Source organism: Colossoma macropomum, unplaced genomic scaffold, assembly GCF_904425465.1.
Source record: "Colossoma macropomum unplaced genomic scaffold, Colossoma_macropomum, whole genome shotgun sequence".
Taxonomy (NCBI): Eukaryota; Metazoa; Chordata; class Actinopteri; order Characiformes; family Serrasalmidae; genus Colossoma; species Colossoma macropomum.
The window spans coordinates 24,560,225-24,585,150 of record NW_023494793.1 but is presented as its reverse complement, the minus strand read 5'-3'; the positions used below and the strand labels follow the sequence as shown (position 1 = coordinate 24,585,150).

General features: G+C 37.5%; 1 protein-coding gene across 2 annotated transcripts in view; it reads left to right on the top strand.

The window, feature by feature from the left end:
* The window catches only part of dock5 (dedicator of cytokinesis 5), a 78,376-nt gene that overhangs the window by 37,063 nt on the left and 16,387 nt on the right, over positions 1 to 24,926 (top strand). Inside the window, exons 29-43 of one of the 2 annotated variants that reach the window (XM_036578909.1) lie at positions 762 to 932; positions 2,992 to 3,092; positions 3,292 to 3,350; positions 7,746 to 7,900; positions 10,863 to 10,948; positions 15,556 to 15,712; positions 15,812 to 15,852; positions 15,936 to 16,026; positions 17,773 to 17,892; positions 18,504 to 18,593; positions 20,777 to 20,881; positions 22,482 to 22,623; positions 22,999 to 23,080; positions 23,199 to 23,283; positions 24,262 to 24,348. In XM_036578909.1, coding sequence (XP_036434802.1) covers positions 762 to 932; positions 2,992 to 3,092; positions 3,292 to 3,350; positions 7,746 to 7,900; positions 10,863 to 10,948; positions 15,556 to 15,712; positions 15,812 to 15,852; positions 15,936 to 16,026; positions 17,773 to 17,892; positions 18,504 to 18,593; positions 20,777 to 20,881; positions 22,482 to 22,623; positions 22,999 to 23,080; positions 23,199 to 23,283; positions 24,262 to 24,348 — 1,572 coding nt within the window. Of the gene's footprint in view, positions 1 to 761; positions 933 to 2,991; positions 3,093 to 3,291; positions 3,351 to 7,745; positions 7,901 to 10,862; positions 10,949 to 15,555; positions 15,713 to 15,811; positions 15,853 to 15,935; positions 16,027 to 17,772; positions 17,893 to 18,503; positions 18,594 to 20,776; positions 20,882 to 22,481; positions 22,624 to 22,998; positions 23,081 to 23,198; positions 23,284 to 24,261; positions 24,349 to 24,926 lie in introns of those variants that run through there. The other variant, XR_005007649.1, reaches the window with a different exon arrangement.

Genomic DNA, 24,926 nt, shown 5'->3' with positions numbered 1-24,926 from the left:
AACAGCTTCGGTAACCATGTGTAGTTAGAGTGTAGTGACAGTAGTTTGCATTATGTAGTGACATGTTGCAGACATCTTTTTCCACAAAATTCAGCAATTTTGTACCTGGGCAGAAAGATTGTGCACTTCACCCTTCAGTCATATTACGTTATTTCTTCAGGCTAGTCAGTGCCTTGATTTTCATCCATTAATGGAAGACGTAAATGCTAGCAAATTTGAAGCCATATTCTGCAAATTCTTTTTCAGCTAAAATGGCTGGTTCCACATGGCCACATAGTACCATTAAAAACACTTAATCCCATTATTTATTTGTAACCCTTAAGATTAGGATTAATTTCCACACTTAATTTAATTTTCATTTCTTTTTCTCTATAATATCTCATTTTGCCATTTCTGAACCATGCCAAAGCTTAGACTTTTTTAATTCTGAGAAATCATGCATTTACAGCACTTTTTGTGGATTAATGTAAAGTCCTGATGATTGGACTTCCTAAAAGTGTATGTGAAAGGTACAGTATAACTAAAGATATTAAAAATAAAAAAGGTACACATATCCAGTTGCATCATCACAGGCTTCATCTGTGGTGTTTTTTTTTTTATTATAGTTTTTGCTTATCTTTCTTTTCGCTTATCGCTTTCTATTTGTATTTTAATTCATTTTATTTTGTGCTTGGCTTATGGTTGTAAAGCAACAGGAAAATGTGCTTTATGAATAAAAATAATAATAATCATACATTTTATCCATGTATTTACCTTACCAGGACTTCCTTATGGAGACATTCATCATGTTTAGGGACATGATGGGAAATGTATTCCCCTCTGATTGGATGACCATGAACCTCCTACAAATGCAAGTGTTTCTGCGGGCCATAAACCTGTACTCTGATGTCCTCAACCAGTACTTCTTGGACCCTGCTTATTTTCATTTGCAGGTTAGTCTTGGGACATTTTTTTTTAAATCTTTTCATCTTCCAAATGGCTAATAGTTTCCACCAGATGTGGAATCTGTTCTCTCATATCATATGACACCAGCATGTGTGAAAGTGTGAAGCAAGTTATTCTTCTGATATGCTAGAGGAAATTATTTTTTTCTGAACTGCTGATTATGTAGTGTCATAAAGCAATTAAACATGCTTGCAGGAGAGTGATGACTCCTCAGTAATACGCCAGTGTAGTTGAATCACAAGAGCATTTTGTTGGACTAGAATACAACCCCCTTAACCAATTGCACCTGCTTCAATGCTTTTGCGTTTACAGTAGTTTAAAGAAACATACTTTTGAGATACAGTAGGTGTGGCATGTAATATTTAAAATAGCAAACAACGTACAGCTTTGACTTTCATATAAGAGATGTATTTAAGTAATTTGTGTGTGTCTTTGTTTATTTATTATTTATTTGCTTATTATATATACACTAACCGGTCACTTTATTAAGTGCACCTACTTATGTCTACATTCTTGTCCATTTTATCAGGCCCACTCACCACATAGGTGCACTTTGTTCTACAATTGCAGACTATAGTCTGTAGTTTCTTTGCATATTTTCTTAGCCCCCATTTACCCTGCTCCTCAATGATCAGGACCCCCACAGGACCAGCGCAGAGCAGGTATTATTTGGGTGGTGGACCATTCTCAGCACTGCAGTGATACTGACATGGTAGTGATGGGTTAGTGTGCGTTGCACTGGTAAGAGTGAATCAGATGTAGCAGTGCTGCTGGGGTTTTTAAAACACTCTGTCCACTTTATTAGACACACCTACCATGTTGGTCCACCTTGTAAATGTAAAGTCAGAGAAAATAGCTCATCTATTGCTGCATAGTTTGTCATCCAGTCTCTATCCCTTTGCTAGTGGCCTTTTTATCACTGGCGCTTGTATCTGGATATTTGTGTTTGGTGGACTATTCACAGTGTTTAAAAATTCCAGCAGCACAGTAGATTATGCAAACTTGCAGAGCGAGACTGCTGTTAGCATGTAAAAAAATAAATAAATAAATAACCTTAAATAAATAACTCATCTGTTGCAAGAGAGGTCACTATGGAGTTCCAAATTGCCTTTGGAAGCACCATCAGCACAGTGTCTCAGGAGCTTAATGAAATCAGTTTCCATGGCCAAGCAGCTGCACATAGGTCTAAGATCATAATGTACAGTAGCAAGCCTTGACTGGAGTGGTGTAATGCCAACAAAAATACATACATAAAGTACACATTTTAATATTGTTAAAATGAAGATCAAATGTCCATATTTTTAAATATGTTAAAACAAGACAGAGGTTTTATAGGGTGTCCTAATTTTTCACATGACTGTACCTGTTAGCAGTGAATTGGGAGGATTACTGTAATGCAATGTGTACTTCCTGTATGTATTTTTATTGGCTATTGCTAAACATTACACCACTCCAGTCAACACTTGGCATTGTGCATAATGATCTTAGGCCTATGTGGTGCACCTGCTTCTAATTTTGTGCTAATTTTCTAATTTGCTCATTTTTGTGGTGCACCTGCATTTTAAGTAGTAATAAATGTGGGGTGTCCTAGCATTTTCCCCACAAGAAAATTACATTTCTATTAATTACATTTTACAAATAATTTTTCAGACATTTCTTTAGTTTATTTGTTTAGTTATATTACCTCAATCTCTCAGTATTGTTAAAATGAAGATCAAATGTCCATTATGTTTAAATATGTTAAAACAGACAAGGTTTCATAGGGGGTCCTAATTTTTCACATGACTGTACCCTGCATGGGGTCTAGCTGGAACATCTAAACTCAATAACTAGGAAGGGTGTCCGCATGCTTTTGAGCATATAGTGTTTGTGTGTGTGTGTGTGTGTGTGTGTGTGTGTGTGTGTGTACTCTTAACAAAGTTGGAAGGATTACTGTAGTAAATGTATACTTTTTATATTTATTTTTATTGGCTGTTGCTAAATATTCTTTGGGTGTAAGCTTTCAGCCTTATAAAGAAAACTTCTTCTTCTCTTATTGCTGCATAGCTTTGGAACAATTACTTTCACCTCACTGTTGCATTCATTACCCACAAATCACTGCAACTGGAGACCTTCTCTCCTGAGAAACGCAATAAAATTCTCAACAAGTGAGTTCATTCAGTTTTCAAAGCTACAGCACAACTATCACTTTGTCATATAAAGCTTAAAATTTAATTGAATGCTAAGGAGACAAATGTTAATAACAAATAATCTTTCCATTTACTGTCATCCATTGCGTTGTTCTGTTTGGATTGTATACTCCTATGTACTAATTCACAAATTTATTTCTAAAACTTTAATTTGCAGGTATGGGGACATGAGGAAGACCATTGGCTTTAAGCTACGAGACACGTGGTACAATCTTGGTAGGGGCATTTTTTTGTTTGCTTTAATTAGAGAAATGACAAAGTAATAAACAAGGTATACTGAGGGAGGGGTCGACTGATAAATTGGTCAGCTGATTAATCAAACTGATTAAATGCCATTTTGAGAAAATCAGCTGTGCTCATGAGGCCGATAAACAGAAAAAGCCTGCAGACTGCAATCAGCCTTGTCAGTGTGCCTGCTGTGCAACAATGTTAGCCATCCCTCCTGTGTCAATTTCACCATTCTACGGGGAGACGTCAGTGGGTGCTGTGAAACAGTAAGAAAAGTGCCACTACTGGATATAATATAAAGAAAAAATGGTAAGACTTAAATTCTTAGCTTTCAATGCTCAATATATTTAATTGGCCATTCTTAATAACATATATAGTATTTTATGTCTGTATTGATTGATTCTGGTAGTGAGAATGTGAATGTGAATAATGTTAGTTAGGAATTGTAACAGAAGCAAGACTTCAACCAGCTACACTAGCTTACAGGGCTCAAAAAACTATTGTTCTTATCTCAAGTCAACAATTTGCTATCGACAGCAATTGATTTGATAGTTATAAGATGTCGGTTGCATTTGCTAATGGGCTAGAGATAGCCTCGGTTCAACAAGTTGGCTTACATTAACATTCTCAACTTGCCAACAACATTATGGGCTTCTAACTAACATGTGGAGTTTCTGTGTGTTTCTCTCCCCCCTTGTGTGTGTGATGATATGTGTGAATTTAATTAAGGATGGCAGAGGATTCATGGGGCAGAGTCTCTGCTCTAACACACTGATGAAACCTGTAGTCGCTTGGTAGAAGATATGAGCATGCTGTGCAGTGCGAGTCCCTCATTTACAGTGTAGCAGAGCCAATACGGAGAACATGTATTGAGAAGTTAAATAGTAAAACACAACAAATACTAAAAAATAATAATAATCATAGTAGTAAATAAAAAATAAAACAATAAACCATTAAAATTACAACAAAATAAGATAGGAATAAATTACAAATATTATTCTGAAATAAATAAAGAAATAAAAGATGTAAAACAGCAGCTTGACAATATTAAAATAAATAAGAACAGAATAATAAAAAATGAAACAAGACCTAAAAAAACATACCTAAAATCGCTTTTTAGTTGACTTTCTAAGTTAGCTAAAATCAAGTAAAACATTTGCAGGCTGATTGGAGGTGGTTAGAGACTAAAAGGTTAAAATGTTCATGTGACACTAGTGAGTGAAGCTTCAGAGATTCCTGTAATAAATTCCAGCTCACTGGTGCACTGTAGCTAAAAGCAGATTTTCCTAGTACAGTAAAAGCTCTCGGATTGGGTAATCCAGTCACTGGAACAAGTCTGGTAAAATGCGTTACTTACTCTGAGCAGTAAGTGCTTTATAGATATAAAGAAGCCAAAGTATCTCCCAAGCCGTAGACAGAGATGACCAGCCAACCTTTTCATACAGTACACAGTGATGGGTGTTGTATGGGTCACCAGTAATGAATCTTAAAGCAGAGTGGTATACAGAGTCTAGAGATTTTAGAGTAGATGCAGATGCATTTCTGAACAATAGTGTTGCTTCAACAGTCTTTTTCCTTGTGTGCATTGGAAAACATACTTTGTTTCCATACATGAAGCCAAGTTTTTGCCTCAGTTTACATGTGACCATGTTCATATGGTGTTTAAAAGTGCATTTATAGTCTAGCCATATGCCAAGGTATTTGTACTCACTAAATCTTTAAATGTCAGATCTCTTCAGGGTTGCAATTTTAAAAGCATTAAAATCGATGTTGGAGGCTCTGGAAAACAGCTTAAATGTAGTTTTCACAACATTTAAGACTAGTTTATGATTGTAAAAAGCTGATTGTAAGGCATTAAAAGACTGGTGCAGTTTATCCACTGCAGTGTAAATATAGTCAGCCAAGCAGTACAAGTTGGTGTCATATAATATGGCATATAAATGTACCTTGCAATCAGCTATTAAAGTGGCAGTGTCATTTTACACACACACACACACACACACACGCACACACACACACACACACACACACACATACACAAACACACATCATCTAAATGGGTCACGGTGGGGTGCTGGAGCCTATCCCAACTGTGATCGGGCGGAAGGCAGGATACATCCTGAACAGGTCGCCAGTCCGTCGTAGGACAGACAGACATACACACACAATCACACACACATCCACACCTAGGGGCAGTCGTCCTGACTGCATGTCTTTGGACCGTAGGAGGAAACCGGCGTACCCGATTTTGGCTAAACATGACAATTTTGAGGTGGGTCTAAAGATATTGAAGTCTGAGACATCACCTCCTTTGTGAAATGGTATTACATATGCTGTTTTACAGATACTGGAAATGCTGTTAGATAAAATAGATAAATGAAGAAATGTATGTAATGTGTTCTAAAATAAACGAGGTTTTACGCCTCAGAAAGAACGGTCCAAGCTATCCTCTCCTGCACTTTTGTTTTTTAGTATTGATGGTGCGAGGAGAGAAAAGATGAATTGTAAAGTGGCCATGGCTTACAGAAGGGGGTGCTTCTGTATTAGTATTATCAAATAAAGAAATAAATGCCATTTATTGACAGCAAATCAAATCTGAAACCAATTAAATACCAGTCATGTTCTGGCTGGTAATAAATTGTTGTGACATGATATTGACGTTATACGTTGCTCACTGGTCACCCTGCTTTCTAAATGTCAGCATTGGCCGTTGAAAACCCATATCGGAAGACCACTATACTGAGGTCATCTTCATTCTGCTGCCTATTTGTGCTGTCGAATAGGAGTTGAATTTTCTGTATTATATTTTTGTTTGTGTTTCCTGTAGCATACGGCTTGCAGTACCATTATATTATGGTGTACAAAGTGGAGATGTTTACAAGCGTGTCAGGTTTGACATGGCTTGAAATGCTTGAAAAGCATAAAACATTTGTTTCATTGTAGAAAAACTGTCAGTCTGAAAAGCAGAAATGCAACACTACACGCATACGTAGTATTATAGTTATATTGGTATATATGATATAGTATAATATCTGTGTAATAATTATATATATCAAGCTGAAACTTGCTAAAACTTCAGGTGCGTTAGCTAGAGTGCTAACCAGCATACTTGCTTTCCAAACTACATGCTAGCCAACAATTGTTTTTTCTCTTTTCTTTTAAACACCACACAATCAAAATCACACAAGTAAGTTTGGGGAAAAAAGGTATTATTCATTGACCACATTAATGTTTGACAGTTCTAATTTAAATAGTTTTGTTCAGGCTAAAATTTCATGAGCTGCAAGTCTTGAGTTGAATTGAGTTGAGGCGCAAGTCATTTAAGGGTGAGTCTGAGACAAGTTATAAGCCAGTGTACATGCAACTTGAGTGGTGTCTAGAGTCCTTATCTTATTTAGAAAGGCTCGTTTGAACATATGTTTGGGAACTGAAGAGGCCAACTGCTTTAGTTTTGAAAGTAAAATGTTTTCTTTTTCTTGTTTGATATAGGATTTCAGATAGGATTACCTGGACTCTTTTAGTACAGAGCTGTGCTTTTGTAATACGTGCAGAATGTGGTTTGGCATTGTCCTGCTGAAATAAGCAAGACCTTCCCTGAAAAGAAACGTCATCTACATCGCAGCTCCAAAACCTGTATATATCATTCATCATTAATGGTGCCTTCACAGATGTGCAATTCACCCTTGCCGTATGCACTAATGCACCACATACTATCATGGTGGTTGGCTATTGAATTGTGCGCTGATAGCAAGTGGGATGGTCCCACTCCACTTTAGCCTGGAAGATGCAGTGTCTTTCGAAAAGAATTTCAAATTTTAATTCATCGGACTGCAGGACACTTTTCCACTTCACCTAAATGATAAAATCCACAAGTTTCTTGTTCTCTTCTGTTCTGTTGCCAGTTACCCTTAGTTGTAAGCTTGTTTTTTTTTTTATTTATTATAATTTATTTTAAATAAAGCATTACATAACTTTACCAGTCTTTTGTGACCCCTGTCCCAACTTTTTTGAAAAATGTTGCTGGCATGGGCATATGTTTTTGCAAAAAGTACATTTTCTCAGTTTCAACATTTGATATGTTGTCTTTTGTACTATTTTCAATAAAATATAGGGTTTAGATTTGCACATCATTCTGTTTTTATTTACATTTTGCACAGCGCCTCAACAGCGTTTAAAAAGGTATGTAAAGTCATCACCAGTATTAGTTACCTGCTTTTTAAACATTGTTCTCTGCAGGTGTTACAATCCTTTTAATAAGAAGATGAGTAAAGAAGTGTGCCATCAGCCTACAGTCATCCATTTTTGTCAGCTTATCAAGTGGGAATATGATCCCACTTACATCATTTGTGAAAATTTTTTAACCCTGCAGTTCTGTGACTGTAGGTCCTCATAAGATGAAGTTCATCCCTGCCATGGTGGGCCCGATCTTGGAGGTCACACTAGTTCCAGAACCAGATCTAAGGAAAGCCACCATTCCCATCTTCTTTGACATGATGCAGTGTGAACACCACTTCAGTCCCAACCACACCTTCCAAATGGTGAGTCTTTTGAGGGCTGTAATCAATGGTCTAAATTTAAACAAGCTGGAACATGATGCTTGCTGTATTAGGTTTGTATTAGGTCTAGCTGACAATGAGATAAGAATATTAAAAGAGTGTGGCAGCATAACGATTGTAGGCATATACAGTCCTTGCTTATGTTTTCCATTCCATTTTTTCCTAATATCTAATTTTATATATGATGCCTAGCATTATAATATAAAAATTTGGAAATTATGAGAGCCTGTTGGTTTAATAATCAAGAAGCAAATTCTTAATTTTGACACTTATTCCTTGTCATCTCATCGCAAAAAATCAGAAAGTTGCCATAGAAGGAAAGCCACTTTGAGGCCCGGCAATTTTAAAAATGTATTGGTAATGATAAAACTGCTTTCTGTTTACTACAGTGTGGCAGTCACAGCAGCATCGTAGCTGGGATGGGTATTCTTTGCATGCACTGAGGAACTATTCATGATTGAAAACTAGGGATGCATCAATATCGATACTGGTATCAGATATCGGTCTGATACCACGATCATGTACTCGTACTTACGTAATGCACCAATACCAATGTCCCGACACCAGCTTTGACGTATGCTGATTAATAAACAAACACGGTGAAGGAGTCTCTGCTCACACAGAGAAGTGTTACTGACTCCGTGACAGTTGGACACAAACCTGTCGGTCATTTCAAACATTCCGCCTTTTTCTTGCCAGGAATACACTGTGTCATTTTAGCACATTTTGAACACACACACACAAACACAATCACAAATGCATCCCCAAAACGGGTGAAGACAAGGTCCCTCTATGCTGACTTTATTCTGTTTGACTGAACAGAATAGCCAGGTACAAACGTTAATATGATTAATTTTTTGTAAAGCAGTCTGTAGAGAGCCCATAATATCCTACGTTGTACGTCACCGCCTGGCTTTTAGCTTCAATGCACAGTGTCGGTGGCGCGGCTCAGTTTTTCATTCAGTTTGCTCAGTACTCTGCGCACATCGTGTTGGTTTGAATAATTTAGCTTTATTTGAAGCTGGCCATAGACAGAACTGTCTGCAGAGGCTGTGTTTCTTGTATAAATCTTAGACTTTGTCTGTATACGATGGTCTATTCAAACGTACAATGCGAGTAACCAAAGAACAAAATTTCTAGAATCATACGGTGTATGTCACAGTGTATTAACTTGAAGGCAGCTTTAGACAGTATTCAATACAGCTCAACCAGCCAAACACAATACTCCCAGCAAGACATAAAATTTTAAACATTAGATCCTCAGATGCATTAGACTAAGACGTGATTCCTGCTGTTGCTACAGAGACAGATGTTGAACGAGAGAGGCTAGCAGCAAAATTATGATCTTTATTTACATCTGTACGGAAGCGGTTTTCTGCCCACTCTTCTCCATTGTAGCACTGCTCTATCCAAAGTTACTAATGTAGCATAACTAGCTAATGCACTTCATTTAAAATCAGCTAGATTTTATTGATTTAATTTTTAAGCTATGTTGCACTCAATTACACTAACAGCTACTTGAATGGTATGGTATCGGACTTGTATCGTACTAAAAATTATGTACTCTCACTCGCACTGAAAAACTGGTATTGATGCATCCCTATTGAAAACGAAAGCAGAGAGCAAACTAGAGGCAAGCACATCACAATGCCTCTTTTAATTCAGTAAGCAATTTTAATTAGGTATGAGCAATGGGCTCAGGACAAAATCTTCATTGAGTAACTTGAAAAAATACCAAGTCTCCACCTTTTTAATACTGTCTTGCAAAAGTAGTGTCCTGACAGTAGCTGCAAAGTAAAATTAAGCTCTCATGAAATATGCCAGTGTCACGTTCACCCAGCATATCAGGCATGTACAGACAGCAGCATTTTACTGTTTATAAAAAGAAAAAAATGAACATGAGACTAATTCCACTTAAAAATGACTAATGCAGAATTACAGTGTGTAAGTATATGCACTCACCAAGCACTTCCTTAGGAGCACCATACTATACTCAGTAGGGCCTCCCTTTGCTCTCAATACAGCCTTAATTTTTGTGGCATGGATTCCATAAAATGTTGGAAACATTCATTGAGATTGTGGTCCATGGTAACTAGATGACATCTTGTAATTCCTGCAGATTTTTCCAAAGCACTTTCGTTCTATGAATCTTCCATTCCACCACACACCAAAGGTGTTCTGTTGGATTCAGATCCGGTAACTGGTAAGGCCACTGAAGAACACTGAACTCATTGTAACATCATGAGACGACTTTTGCTTTGTGACATGATGCATTATCATGTTGGAAGTAGCCATTAGGAGATCGGTAAATTCTGGCAAGAAAAGGATGCAGATGATCAGCAACAATACTCAAACAGGTTGTGGCATTCAAGCATTGATTGATTGGTATTTACAGACCCAAAGCCTGCCAAGGAAACATTCCCCACACCATTATACCACCTCCACCAGCCTGAACTGTTGATGCAATGCAGTTTGGATCAATGGATTCATGCTCTTGACTCCAAATTCTGAGCCTACCATCTGTGTGCCTCTGATGAGATTCATCAAACCAGACTATATATTTCCAACTGTCCAGTTTTGGGCAGGCTCAGCTTTCTGTTATTGGCTGATAGAAGTGGAACCCAAAGTGGTCTTCTGCTGTTGTAGCCCACCTGTCTCAAGGTTTGACATGTTGTGCATTTTGAGATGCTTTTCTGCTCACCACAGTTGTAAAAGTGATGTGATGTGAACGATACCTGAAGCAGCTGGCCTGTATCGGCATGATTTTATGCACTGCACTGCTGCCACATGATTAGCTAATTGCATGAATGAGCAGGTGTACAGGTGTTCTTCATAGTGCTTGGTGAGTGTAAGTGTCATGTGTAATATAGCAAAATATGAAACATGCCTGAATGTTTCAGTGTGTGACCGTGAATGACTGTGTGTGTGTGTGTGTGTGTTGCAGTTTGAGCATGAATTAATCACTAAGCTGGACCAAGAGGTTGAAGGAGGTCGTGGTGACAAGCAGTACAAAATATTACTAGAGAAAACGTAAGTTTTTTTTATGCTTTCTGCCATTGACAAAAGAGTCCCATCAATTCAATGTTATTAAACTGTGCCCGTGTAGTCTTTGAAGGAATTAAAAGAAACAGGAAACAGAATTAAAAAAAAAAGGAAACTGTGGCCATTAGAACTAGAGGAAATCTGTATGTGTAGCTACAAGTTGTTTGTTTGGTTGATGTTTCTCTTTGAGTGGCATGGTTATCTGGCTAAAACTCTTATGTCTGTAGTGCAGAGGTGAGCTATACTTGTGGAACCATGCTGGACATTTTTGTCCCAGTCTTATTGCTTGCCGTCTTTGGCTGAGTTGTAGTTAGCTTTCTTTGCATGGGAAAGATGAAAGTCCCTTGCTTACTGCCAAGATAAATAGATTTTAAATCTAATTTTATTTTGCAGTGCTGTGTGTGTTTATATTTATGGACAATTTCACCAAGTAGGTTTAAACTGCATAAGTATTCAAACTTTAGATATTTACAAGGATTCTGTAATGATCTGTTTAAATCCAAGGCGTGAATTGGGATGATGATAATATAATATTGGGAAGTGGCTGTCCCAAACTCTAACTCCTAAATTTCAACTTGTGAAAATGTATTTATTTATAACTAAATGTCTTTTTAAGCTCTCTTTTCAAAGTGAAGCTGGAAGATTTCGATTTATCATGAGTTTAAAGATGCCATAAAATGGAAAACTGTATTTACATTGACATAATTGAACAAGGAGAGTTCGGTACATGGAACTGACAGACACTGTTGTCTCCTCCTTCGGGTTAAAATCCCACATTTGCAAAAGAGGGCGGTAAAACAGGCCAATTCTGAAATCCTAAACTGTTACATAGTAGTCTTGTCTCATTAATATTTACGCCCCAAAAATTGACATACACCAACCCACGTTCTAACCCAGCGGGAAACAACAACAACAGAGGAACAGCAGTAAAAAATGGAGGCTATGTGCAGAAATGTACTGTTATAGACTGTGAAGAGGATGTCAGCAAGGAACCAGACTGTCAATGGGCATAGTTGATGCTCATCTTTAAACAAGGCACATGTTGTCTTTCTAATTGCTAGCTTCTTTATTGAATGTTCCATTCCACCTTAAATGCTACTGCTTGTACAAACTCCAGAATGTACAGCACCAGAATGTAACTACGGCACCATATAGGGTGGAAGGGAAAATTCTCAAAACAACCTGGCAAATAGGAGGCCAGCTTCAGCTCCTACATGTGTAACATGATTCATGGTGTTGGTTTGCTCTGCACATTTCACTCCAGACAGTCAAACCTTGGACAAGATCTGAATTTTCTGATTCAGAATCTGTGTGACAAAAGCATTTGAATGCCTTTGACTAACTTAACAGTTTTGAATGCTGAGCGTCATTCTGTGCTCTTCATCATGGCTGAAATGGTGAGATGTTAATAAGTGTGGGCTCAGTTTACTTAATGATAATGCAACTGCATGCAGGATATTGTGACCTTTGGGTTCTCTCCAAAAAGCTTGGTGGATTTAGGGGTCTGGGGGCTATATTACTGACACTTCTGAAACCTTATGTATTCAGTAACCATGTCATCTTCATTAGGACTGACTTTAAGACAGAAGCTAATACAGAACAACAGTTCTTAAGTTCATAATCTTATACTAACTCAAAAGAAAACAGGACTACATACGCATCCTAACTAGAGAATACCTAAAAGTAATAACTTTAAGACAACATCATTTTATGCAGTGACAGGCAACATAGTTCACTATAACTAGCATAATGATGTTACATTTATCTACATTGAAAATGGTGCTTTGAGTTGTGAAGTTTTGTTTTAAACAGCGTTTTTAAAAAACGACACTGCAGACATGATCTCCACCCTCCCCTCTTTGTACCTGTGTTAATGTTGATGAAAACTGGTCCGATAAAATAATATAGTGATGGTTTGAATAATGAGGAAACAGAGTGAATGTGTGGCTGTTTATTAGGAGGAATAACATTTGCCTGGTGAGCTAAAGCGTTTTGGGAAACTGATACTGGAGAGCGGCGATGCTCCAAAAAACAGCACGAAGCACTGTCACAATATTCTTAACTTCAGGTTTATCGCACTTTAGTTTTGTTTGACCTTTTTTTACATCAGTAACGGTAGATAGCTGTCTAGCTAACTAACTTAATAATTTTGATTGTGTTAGGTGGCAGACATAACAGTTGAATGTCGATTTCAGTTGAGTTAGTTAAGATCTTCTAACTTGAAATAAGATACAGTAAAATAAGATTCCTAAATTAAGATAAGGTTTGCTTCTGTAATACGAATTTGTGAAAAATCTTATCTTGACCTGTCAGATCTTAAGACAAAAAGATAGGAAGTTTCTGTAATATAGCCAACGGTCCATAACTGAGGCTTTTTATTCCAACTCTACAAATGAGTTCGTACAGCAAGAAAAACTAGCCGATTTGGACTACGCATGCGCAGCAAAGGTATGCCTTTTCAGCTATCGTTTTACCATGTTCCTGTGCATGCATAGTCCAGATTGGGTTGGTTGACGTACACTTTCGCACATCCATAATTCAATCAGGTTTCCAGTTCAATTCGAGTAGTAACAAAAGCTAAAAACAAAGCACTCGCTAGCTTTTTTCCTTCCCCCAAACTCCAACACCCCACCTGTATTCAGGCTCTTCAACCTGAAAGTCCCGGTAAAGACAGCAAAAATGAAACTTTTCCAACTGAACTACTTATGCTACAGTGTGGTTACACCATAATATGTAAAGCAGTAGCTGCGTGTAAACAGGGAAACACCAGCAACCTCATGGAACATGCACAGATATAACATTCTGAAGCAGTGCAGCATGTTTGCTTTAGCAAGGCGGCCTAAGTGCAACCTCATGGCATTGTGACAGATTGTGATGCCTTGTCAAAATGTCCTACCTTCGTGCATATTTATAGGTAGCTTTCTACACAAAACTCTAGGTAGGATATTTTAATAGCTTAAATTACCTCATCAAAATGCTAGCAGTATTAAAGTCATGAAGCTGAAGTCAGCTTCCTATACTCTTATTAGAATTTTCCTATTCCACCATAATAACTGCTGCACCATTTAAGGTGGAGCCGGAAAATTTGAACAAGAAGCTGGCAGATATAAAAGCCAATTTCAGCCTTTTGTTACAACTACAGGTAGGATAGTTTGATATCTAAATGTCCTTATCAGAAAATGTTTCCTGTATTTAAAGGATAGGATATTTTGATAGCCTAAATCAGCTTATCACTTCGTTTTTTGCTCCAAATTATGGAGAGTAGTATCAATAGGAGTATCAATAAGTACCCATCCCTATTTATGGCACCATGTACAATTTGCACAAGAATTTGTTTTTTTTTTTCACCTTTGCATGTATGTGTATTTTAATGCAGTGTTGGAGTACTTTTTCCCTGTTAATTTCATTTTAATCATATCTTTTTAAACATAAATTTTGTTGTTTATTTAAGTACAAAGTAAAAAAGCATGTCAGTTTGAATTATTTAATTAAAGCACTGGATGTATATTAAATGATAAAAAAAGGTCTGAATACTTGTTTCCCCTCTCTGTATTTGGTAAAATAAAATGTTGTAATCACAACACAAAAAGATACATTTTTAATTTAGTCAAAAATAAATAAATAAATAAATAAATAAACCCTTTCCGTACTGCTTCTCTCTGGCCTTTCTTTTGTACAGTTTCAAGTACTCAAGTATTACCAACCATTTTTTACTTTTACCGATTGTGATAAAGCGTGTCCCTCGACCCGGCAGTGTGCTGTAGTAGTGGGGCACACTTTATGGGTAATGTCGGGTAAATGGTCTGAGGAACTGGAAAAGAGTTGGGCTTTCACAAGAGTTCTTCTTCTCCCTGTCACCTTTATTTACACTCACAGCTATATACATATTTACATGTGCACACACTCAAAACGAAAAACAAAATGAAAATAACAGTCTCTACAACTAGATGACATAGATCAATGACTGCAAAGTCGTACAGATCACAAACACCCGTCATCATTCAGTCAGTTACTAAGCTGAAAGAATTCCCTTGTATCCCCGGTGATGCTGCTTATGTATGGGCTGCTCCTCCCCTGGAATAAACCATTACTGATCTGGGTAAAACAAGAGCTTTGAATATTTAAATATGTACATGCAAGAGTAAATATAATTCATATTCTTCACTTACTGCTCATTTTCACATTCACGACGTCATTAATATACCTTTTCAATTCAGTGTACACTTATTAAACACAATTTCCTCTCTTATGGGTTGTGTTCCTCCCACCTCTTCTACAGAGGATGGACTCGCCCAGGTAAGTAAAACTCAGGTGAACCCCCTCAGTTCTCTTTTGGTCCTTAAAGTCCACAGGTGAGTACAGGTAAGTATATACAATCAATCTTTACTCTGTGATGTATAAGGAGTGCCTTACACCATCACACCGATTATCACTATTATTATTTTTGTTATTACAACAATATGGTACTGAGAACACAACTACCATGTGGTGAATTAAGCAGACTTGTCTCTCTTTGACTGTATTTATTACATAAGCCTCTCCCAGGCAAAGTAGGCATAGCAAATCAGCTTTTTCATATGTTTTTGTATGTGCAGGCTGTTGGAGCACTGCAGGCGTCATCGATACCTGTCTCAGTCTGGTGAAGAGCTGGCTGTGCTGTTAAGCTCTCTGCTGGAGAATCTGCTGGCATACCGCACTATCACCCATGATGAGAGCCCTGAACTGCGTATGAGCTGCACAGTCAATGTGTTGGTAAGACCATCACTTAAATTTCTTTATCCACACTGCCTTTGAGGCCTAATAGTGACATGTTATCAGGACATTACCAACATATTTTAACTCTGCTTCCAGAACTTTTACAAGGAGAAAAAAAGAGAAGACATCTATATTCGGTATGTGCAAATGGAAATAGAATAGTAATAAGGAGGTGATAGTATGATGCTTGATATTTTGATGCTCTGCCTCCTTTCCTCAGGTACTTGTATAAACTACGTGACCTGCACTTAGACTGTGAGAACTACACTGAAGCTGCTTTCACACTGCTGCTACATGCTGAGCTGCTAGAGGTCTGCATTTCCTTTCATGCATTGTGCTGTTGCTACTTTGATCTTATTTTGTGAATAAAAAGAATTAAAATATGTAGAAGATGGCTATCATCATCTAAAGCTCAATAGACTGAAATGTTACCAAAAAAAAAAAAACATAAAACCTCTAGCTCTTATTTGTATTGTTATGTATTTTGTATTGGGATAATGGTCTGTGTCGTTTTGTTTCCAGCACGATACTTCTTTCAAAACTTTTTCTTTCAAAACAGTAGTTTTGAGAGATACTTCTCTCAAAACTACTGGGATGGCCAAGCTGTTTATGGAAGTGATTTTGTTCTTTTAATTGAGCCCAAATTTGAGCCTAAATCACAAACACACAGGATAGTACTCTTGGCATAGTGCTTATACTTGATTTCATCGTTTTAATATACGTGAAAATACTTGTACACATCACACTGTTCTAAGCTCTTGTTGGTCTCCTTGTTCAGGATTACCTCCATAGCTTTGTTGTTGTTGTTGTTGTTGTTGTTGCTTTGCTGTTGTTGTTGTTATTATTATTATTATTATTATTATTATTATTATTGGTGTTGGTGTTGTTGTTGTTGTTGAGAGTAGTAGTAATAATTAAAGGGTTTTGTTCCAATATGTGTTACAGAGCAAAAGTGTTACACATGGATATACAGCATTTTGGAATAAAACTCTTTAGTTTCTATTTTTGTTTATTATTATTATTATTATTAGTAGTAGTAGTAGTAGTAGTAGTATTACTATTATTATTATTATTATTACTATTACTACTACTACTACTACTACTATCTGTGCTACTAGTAGTAGCAGCAGTAGTAGTGGTGGTGGTGGTGGTTGTTTTTAGTGGTAGTAGTCAGTTTGCCACCCAGTACGTTTATATATATATGTGTGTGTGTGTGTGTGTGTGTGTGTGTGTGTGTGTGTGTGTGTGTATGCACTGACCAACCATTCATTAGGTACACCTACTTGTAGTCCTTGTAACTCCTTGTAACTTTGTCCATTTTATCAGCTTCTCTTACCACAGAGGAGCACTTTCTGACTATCTGTTTCTCTGCATAATTTGTTAGCCCGCTTTTACCTTGTTCTTTAATGGTGAAGACCCTCACAGGACCACCACAGAGCAGGCATTATTTGGGGGGGTTGGATCATCTCAGCACTGCAGTGACACTGACGTGGTGGTGATGTGTTAGTGTTTTTTCTGCTGATATGAGTGGATCAGACGCAGCAGTGCCGCTGGAGTTTTAAAACCTCTTTGTCACTGCTGGACTGAGAATAGTCCACCAACAAAATATCCAGCCAGCTGCATTCTGTAGGCAGCATCCTGTGACCACTGATGAAGTACTGGAGGATGACCAACACAAACTATGCAGAAAAAGATGAGTTATCATCTCTGACTTTACATATACAAGGTGGACCAACAAGGTAGGTGTTTCTGATAGAATGGACAGTAAGTGGACACATTGTTTTAAAAGCTCCAGCTTTACTGCTGTTTCTGATGCACATGTATCAGCACAACACACACTAACACACCACCATGTCAATGTCACTGCAGTGCTAAGAATGATCTATCACCCAAGTAATCCCTGCTCTGTGGTCATCCTGTGGGGGCTGGCCTGGTCTTGTTTAAATATGCGTAACATTGGCATAATCAGGCACGATATACGCAAATTCACAAACTAGTAATTGTGAAGCAGAAAACTGATTTTAATATATCTCTCTCTGTCTTTTATCTTTTTTCAGTGGTCAGATAAGCCCTGTGCACCCCACCTGATCCCACGTGAGGGGGCTCCTGCGTGTACCCAACAAGAGCTGAAAGAAAGGCTATTCCAGGAGATTATATGCTACCTAGACAAGGGCCAAGTGAGATCTTAAAACACGTGTCTACAGCAATACTTCACTGTGTACCTAACAAAGCGCTAATGTTGTTACTTCTCAAATAACTGTTTCAGCTGTTTTAATTGTTTAAACTCAGTGGACTAGCTAGGCTGTAGGGCTGTCAAAATAAGAAGACATTTGAGTATTTATTGAATCCATTGAAAAAAATGCATATTTCGAATGTAGAAAATGTCCAGTTGAATGTTTAAGGCTACCTCTGCTGCAGCTTCAAGTATGTTCCAGTTGTGACTCCCAGATTGAGCAGCAGTGGTTTAAGCACCCTGTGCTGTTGGGGACACTTGATAATTTATGCTGAGTGGCCCCTTATGGATTTAGGAGACATTACATTGACTTAGAAATCTGGTGTTTACTGCAGTTCTGTATGCCTCTTATTTTCCTTCTTGTTAAATAATATATTTAGAATATATTCGAACATTTAACAAACAAGGGAAAAATTCTGATTTGATCTCTGATTATATTTGACAGTCATACTGGGCTAGTTGGGATTGTTGATGCAACAGATGGCTCTACAAACCATTAAATATTCTCACTTAATGTACATTAAATAATTTATTTGTTTCTTTATTTATGTACAGATGTGGGAAAAGGCCATTGAGATGAGCAAACAGCTTGCCAAGATGCATGAGAACCAGATGTTTGATTTTTTGGAGCTCAGTCAGCTCCTGGTGAGATATACTACACATTGGGAAAGCCGCTTGACTTTCTTGTTAACACTAGCCTTTAAGTTACGCAGACATGCAACACTGATAACTCATATCTAAAGTGTCATTTCTATATCATCCATATTGGAATATTAGGTTTAATACACAAGACTAGCATGAATGTGCACATTAAACTGGGTGAAGTCCTGACTGGGGTTACAAACATTCTCCTTCTGAGTAGCTGTGTGTTTGAGGGGCAAATATCACTTTTAAATGACTCCTTTTCACATTGGCTTTCTACATTTGGGCGGAACTTTGGGGGGAAAAAAAAGTATTAAATTTTAACATCTTACGGTTTTCACACATAGCTCTTTTTAAATGAATTCAATTCAGATCTGTTAAAGTGAACCTGAAAGGGAATCTGCTGCAAATGACCTCAGTGCTTTTTGTGTTCAGAACATAGCAAACTTTAAAGGGGACTCTGGTCTTTTTCTTGTCCTCTTTAGCATTGAGGATATCTCAGACCACTTTAGGTCATAGTTCATCATATATGTTTGACCCCATCATAAAATCCTCCAATTCCAATAGTGCTGAGCTATTAACAAACATTGAATGGTCACCATTGTTAATGAAATCATTTTTGATTGAAATCTTTTTTTAAAAAATTGAACATACTATTTATTATACTGTATATTTTGTCATCATTTAATTAAAACAATAAGCTTCTCGAATCTGCATTTTAATTGGGGTGGGGGCGGGTTTAAGCTGCTTTCATGCCACTCGAAGTATGCGCAGCACTTGCTGGTTGCGTGAGAGAGTGGGCAGTGCTCTCAGATCAAACTAATCTTTTGAGTAGAGAAAGGAACTACAAGACATGCCTACTGCTTACTTACTAGTCAAGCTGAGACTTGGCCAAAACATTTGAACTCTGTATGACCCTGCACATCTGCTGTGCATGGTATTGAAAATATGCATGCATGGTATTGAAAATATGTTTGAAAGCACCACGGTGCAGTAGTAACGTTAGCCAAAAGAGAGCCATTTCAGCTCGGCTAGTTACAAGTTATCTTGTAATGTCTCTTTCAAACAGATAATTGCCAGATAGCTCTATTGTTGTCTACATAAACGTTATTAACAACTGGTAACACATGTAACTACAGAATTTGATGGTCAGTGAAGGCATCTGCACATTACATTTACTCGTTCCCTTCAAGAAAGCACCTAAATGCGGACTGGCAACTGCTGTCTGCTTGCCATTTGTGCCACAAATGAATTAAACTTGAATTCAACTTGAATGAATAAAACTTCCTTTCCTATCTGCTTCCCTTGATTTTGCCTGATCTGTAGCTCATTGTGCCAGCGGATCCAAAAGACTACAGAACAGGCAAACCCAAGGCAGAAAAGACTCAACAGACAAGACCAACATTTATTGTTTCTCTGCCAGTTTATTGTAAAAACCATCACAAAACTATATGTAATAGTTAGAAGAAAATCATGAAAATGAGGGGCTTTAATAGTATTATCTTCATTGTCCTTCAACTGAAAATCACACCTGAAAGCTGCACAATGTGGCATTGTATGTTGTATTTTCCTATTTTGAGCCACTTATGCTGGCCAAAACAACTGCATTTACCTCCAATACAACCATTTGAGATCACCCACTAAACATGCGTTGTGCATCTAAATTACTGGCTCTCATGCCAAATATCTCAAATAAACCAGTGGATTTTTTAGTTAATAAAATATTTCTCAGCATCTTTCTCGCCACAGTTAACCTCTCCTAGGCCAGCTTGTGTTGTGGTTTATCGAAAGTGAGCAAAAAGGCTGTTAAACAATCAGATATGATCTTTGGGGCAAAAAGGCAGTTAAACAATCAGATATGATTTTTTTGTCTGTTAATATGTATTATGCTGTCTGTTATGTTTTACAATAGGTGATCATCTTCTTTATGTTCATTAACGTTTTTCTACCTAAACTTCTTACATGAGTGCCAGAATAGCGTAGACATGAGATAACACATGAACAGTGGGCATGTAAAGTGTGAAAACAGCATATCTGGTTAAGGAAAAGTGGAACTTATGCACTCACAATTTTGGTAGCAATAAGCTCTAACTCCATTTATAGGATATAAGTTATTCAGGAAGTAAGCATGGCAGTCTCCATTTGGAATTTGATTTTTTGTCTTGTGTGCCTGAATTTGTTCACAGAAACAACAAGCACAGTTTTATGAGAACATCATGCATGCTATGAGACCTCAGCCTGAATACTTTGCAGTGGGCTACTACGGCCAGGGCTTCCCATCTTTTCTCAGGGTAAGTGGCACAAGTACAGGCTAAAAAAATATTAATGTTAATTATCATATTAATCCCTGCATTGATCAGGTGGTGCTTCCTGGGTCAGTTATCTGTACTCTCTGTGGTCCTCATCTGTAATGAGTCTGATGATTGCTGATTAATCAGAGAACTTCTGTAGATGGCAGTTTGGTGAGCTGTACATGAAGTTTGCAGTGTACAGGGTGAAAAGGAACAGTGCCAGAACTGTTCCCTGTAGGGGCCCCTGTGCTACTGACCACCATGTCAGACACAGTCCCGTGCCCTCACATACTGTGGTTGGTTGGTGAGGTAGTCCAGAATCCAATTCGATAGGTGGTGATCCACCCCAGTGTTCTCCAGCTTGCTTTTCGTGAGCCTAGGCTGCATGGTGTTAAAGGCACTGGAGAATTTAAAGAACATGATTATCAACAGTGCTCCCAGGCTTCTCCAGGTGAGAAAGATAGATGACTGTGTCATCCACTCCAATGCCAGGTTTATATGCGAACTGAACTGGGTCCATAGATGAACTCACCAAAGTTCTATAGTCAAGTGAGGTTGGTATAAAAAAAAAAAAATATGTGCAGATACAGTGAGATACAGTAGTGGATCTGCAATTTTAGACTTTAGATTTAGACTTTCAGAGGCACTGAGCATCTTGTTAGGATACGTGGTGCCATTGACCAATACATTTTAGGTTCAGTCCTGACTGTGTCTGCCAAACTTGCCATGACTGGATCTTCCAGCAAGACCATGAAGCATTCCTTCAAACCCACACAATGTTTAATTAACTGCAAAATCAAGCTATTTCTGTGGACATCCCAGTCCCCTGATCCAAATCCCACTGAAAACCTGTGGGCATGGCTGATCAGGAGAGTTCATAAGACCAGAGTCTGTAGTCTGGGGACTTTGGATGATATAATAGCCCACCTTTACATTTGTTCTCATTACAAGCATTAGAAGAGACAGTGCTGTTATTTTATTGTTAAGTAGAGTGTACACAAAGTGCTAACTTGTTGAAAAAGACCCTGTTGAATGTTTACACGGTTTTGAATGTTTCAGAACAGAGGTTCGTTCCTCTTTTTTGTGGTGTTTTTTGAAACAATGTATGTGTACATTCCTGGATGCATATGCATATGATTCGTTCATTGTACTTTCACAAGCATGCGAATAGCAAGAGAATAGTATACAAATGATACAAAATATTTGTGTGGCATCTACGGTACAAAACTATGAAGTAACAGCATTCCTAAAAAACCGTACGCACTTAATGTATTTGTTGTTGTAAAATAAGATTCAATTATTTTATTACTATTTACTATTACTATTTAACTTGTTAATTTATTTCTGTAAAATAAATGCGCCAAAGGTAACTAGTAGTTAATGAGAGTTATGAGCCGCTTGTAGATGACACTGATTAAGCACTATCTCGTTAGGTTGATTATAATTTTATGTAACCTGACAACATATTAAGAACCTATTAGTTTAATATTTTTTGCTCTGTGATCTTAGAGGGAATAATAGGCATATTGTTTGCTAACTTATGTCTAACTTACAGTTTCCTGGTATGACTGACAACCTGTTCCGGGTTTGTCCATTATAGAACAAAGTGTTCATCTACCGTGGTAAAGAGTATGAATGGCTGGAGGACTTCAGTCTGAAGTTGCTGTCTCAGTTCCCCAGTGCAGTCAGAATGACCAGCACAGCGCCCCCTGGTGACACCATCTGCAGCTCACCTGGCCAGCGTATCCTCAAACATCACTGAATGCTTTTCATGTTATGAGCTGCTTGTTATACTGTTACAGTTTTACCATCAATACATATTGTGTGGAAGCTTATTGTCATTTATATTGTAATTTATCTCTGATTTGGTATGGAAAATGAAATGCTTCAATGTGCATATTAAATACTTGAGATATATATATATATATATATATATATATATATATATATATATATATATATATATATTTTTTACTAGTGTTAAGGATTACTGACTGAACATTGTGTTTTGTGAGGTCACCATCAAATGCACGGTGTAAATAAGTGTATTTAACGCTAAAATCATTAAAATTGAGTGATGTCTTTGTTCTGTTAAACCCTTTACATAAGCATCTTAGATATTCGGTGCTTTACTGTCAAGCCTGTCCTCAGTTTGCCTCTGCAGTTTAAGGATAAAGGTGTTCCAGAACAGATTCTAAAGTATGAGATGCTACATAACAAATGTCATGCTAAAAATATATTTATGATGAAAAAATTATGAATTGAAAATTTGATCTACTCTGTTTACATCTTTCTCTTTACTCGTTGTTCCTCCCAGTTACTACAGAACAAATCAGGTGGACCAATTCCAATACTCAAGACCATTCAGGAAAGGTGAAAAAGATCCAGACAACGAGTTTGCTGTGAGTTAGTAAACCCTATGTTTGTGTTTCACAATTTCCTAAATTTTAATGTTTTACCTGCTCTCAGCACACCTGTTCCAAATAATTAGCACATTAACAACCCTTACCGGGTTAAAGTGAGTGTGTTAAAGCAGGGAAAACACTAAAATGTGCAGAGCAGGGTGCCTCCAAGACCAGGGTTGGGAAACACTGCCACAGACACTGCAAGTGTCAGTGTCTGTGTCAGCTAAATGCAGTCAGCCATGTAAATCTTTTAGAAGGTTTTAGAATGTCACATGGTTATCATTCCTGATTTCATGGGTTTACAAGCAAGAGATGTTTTTAATCTGTGTAGCACTGATCAGATAACTTGGAGTGCTCGATGTTATTTGCTGCTATTGTAATAGGGATTGATTGGTGTTAAGATTTAAGGACCTCTGTATGGGTCAATCCACAGATAAGAGTTGAGGGCTCATTCTGATGCTAATTCTCATTCTATTAGCAGCATTCTAAAGGGTAATAGCACATCAGTTAAAAAGTATAAATATAGAACAAGAATATTCTGACAAAATGTATTGCCACACGGTGTTGTAAGTAGTTCAGTTCTTTTTAAAGAGAAGAAATGTTTATGTTGGGCTGTTCTAGGTTTACTTGTTCAAGGACCTTTATGTTGAAGAGTCTGAATGGAGGTGGAGTGGTGGGATTTATGTTGTAGAGCAGAGGGCAGAGAGTTTTTAGCTGTTAGTGAAACATCAAGCTATGTTATGGACTGTAACCTCAAGGTTCTCCTAGCAGTCCTGAACATTACAATAATTTGTAGGTTGTCTTTATTGATGGCCTACATTTATATCTGAATCCCAAAATTAAAAACCGAATACCTGCCCAACGAACAAATACCCGAATAGTTAAATGCTCGGGTCCAGCCCTAGTAGAGTTGTAGGTAGCTCTACTAGTAATTGCTTTGTTCAAGTATACTTTGTCTTTTTACTTGTCTTACAGACCATGTGGATTGAAAGGACCACATTCATCACACAATACCACTTCCCAGGAATCCTCAAGTGGTTTGAAGTGAAATCTACATCTGTGGTGAGTGCAAAGAATGTGATTCATAAGTGCACCCTTTATTGACAGCTACCTTTCTCTTTTTCTCTCATTCACATGGACCTGTGATAGACGAGGCTTACAAGGGAGTAAAAGATTAAAATTTAATTGCATTGTAAATTAATAGAAAACTGAAAATCCAGGTGGGTATTGAAGGCTTTAATCACATTGGGCTAATGAAGTTACATAACCCTGAAAGAGAAACAGTCTCCCACTGTAAGGAAAACCTGTTTTTAGTGTGGCCCAAGCTGATTTAGTACATAAAAGATAACTTGCAACATGGCACATAGAGTACACAGAGCAAATGAAAGCTGAAATTCCGGGTGGATATAAAAGGCCTTATTCACTTCGATCCAGAGGAATTACATATCACAGATAGAGAACTTGTCTCTTACTGTAAGAAAAATCTGTTTTTAGTCTGGCCCAAAATGAATTAATACATAAATGGCAACTGGCAACATGGCACATAGAGCAGTGGTGCCCACAGGAAAATAAATAGGAAACTGAAATTCCAGAGGGGTATTGAAGGCCTTATTCACATTGGGCCAGAAAAATTACATGCA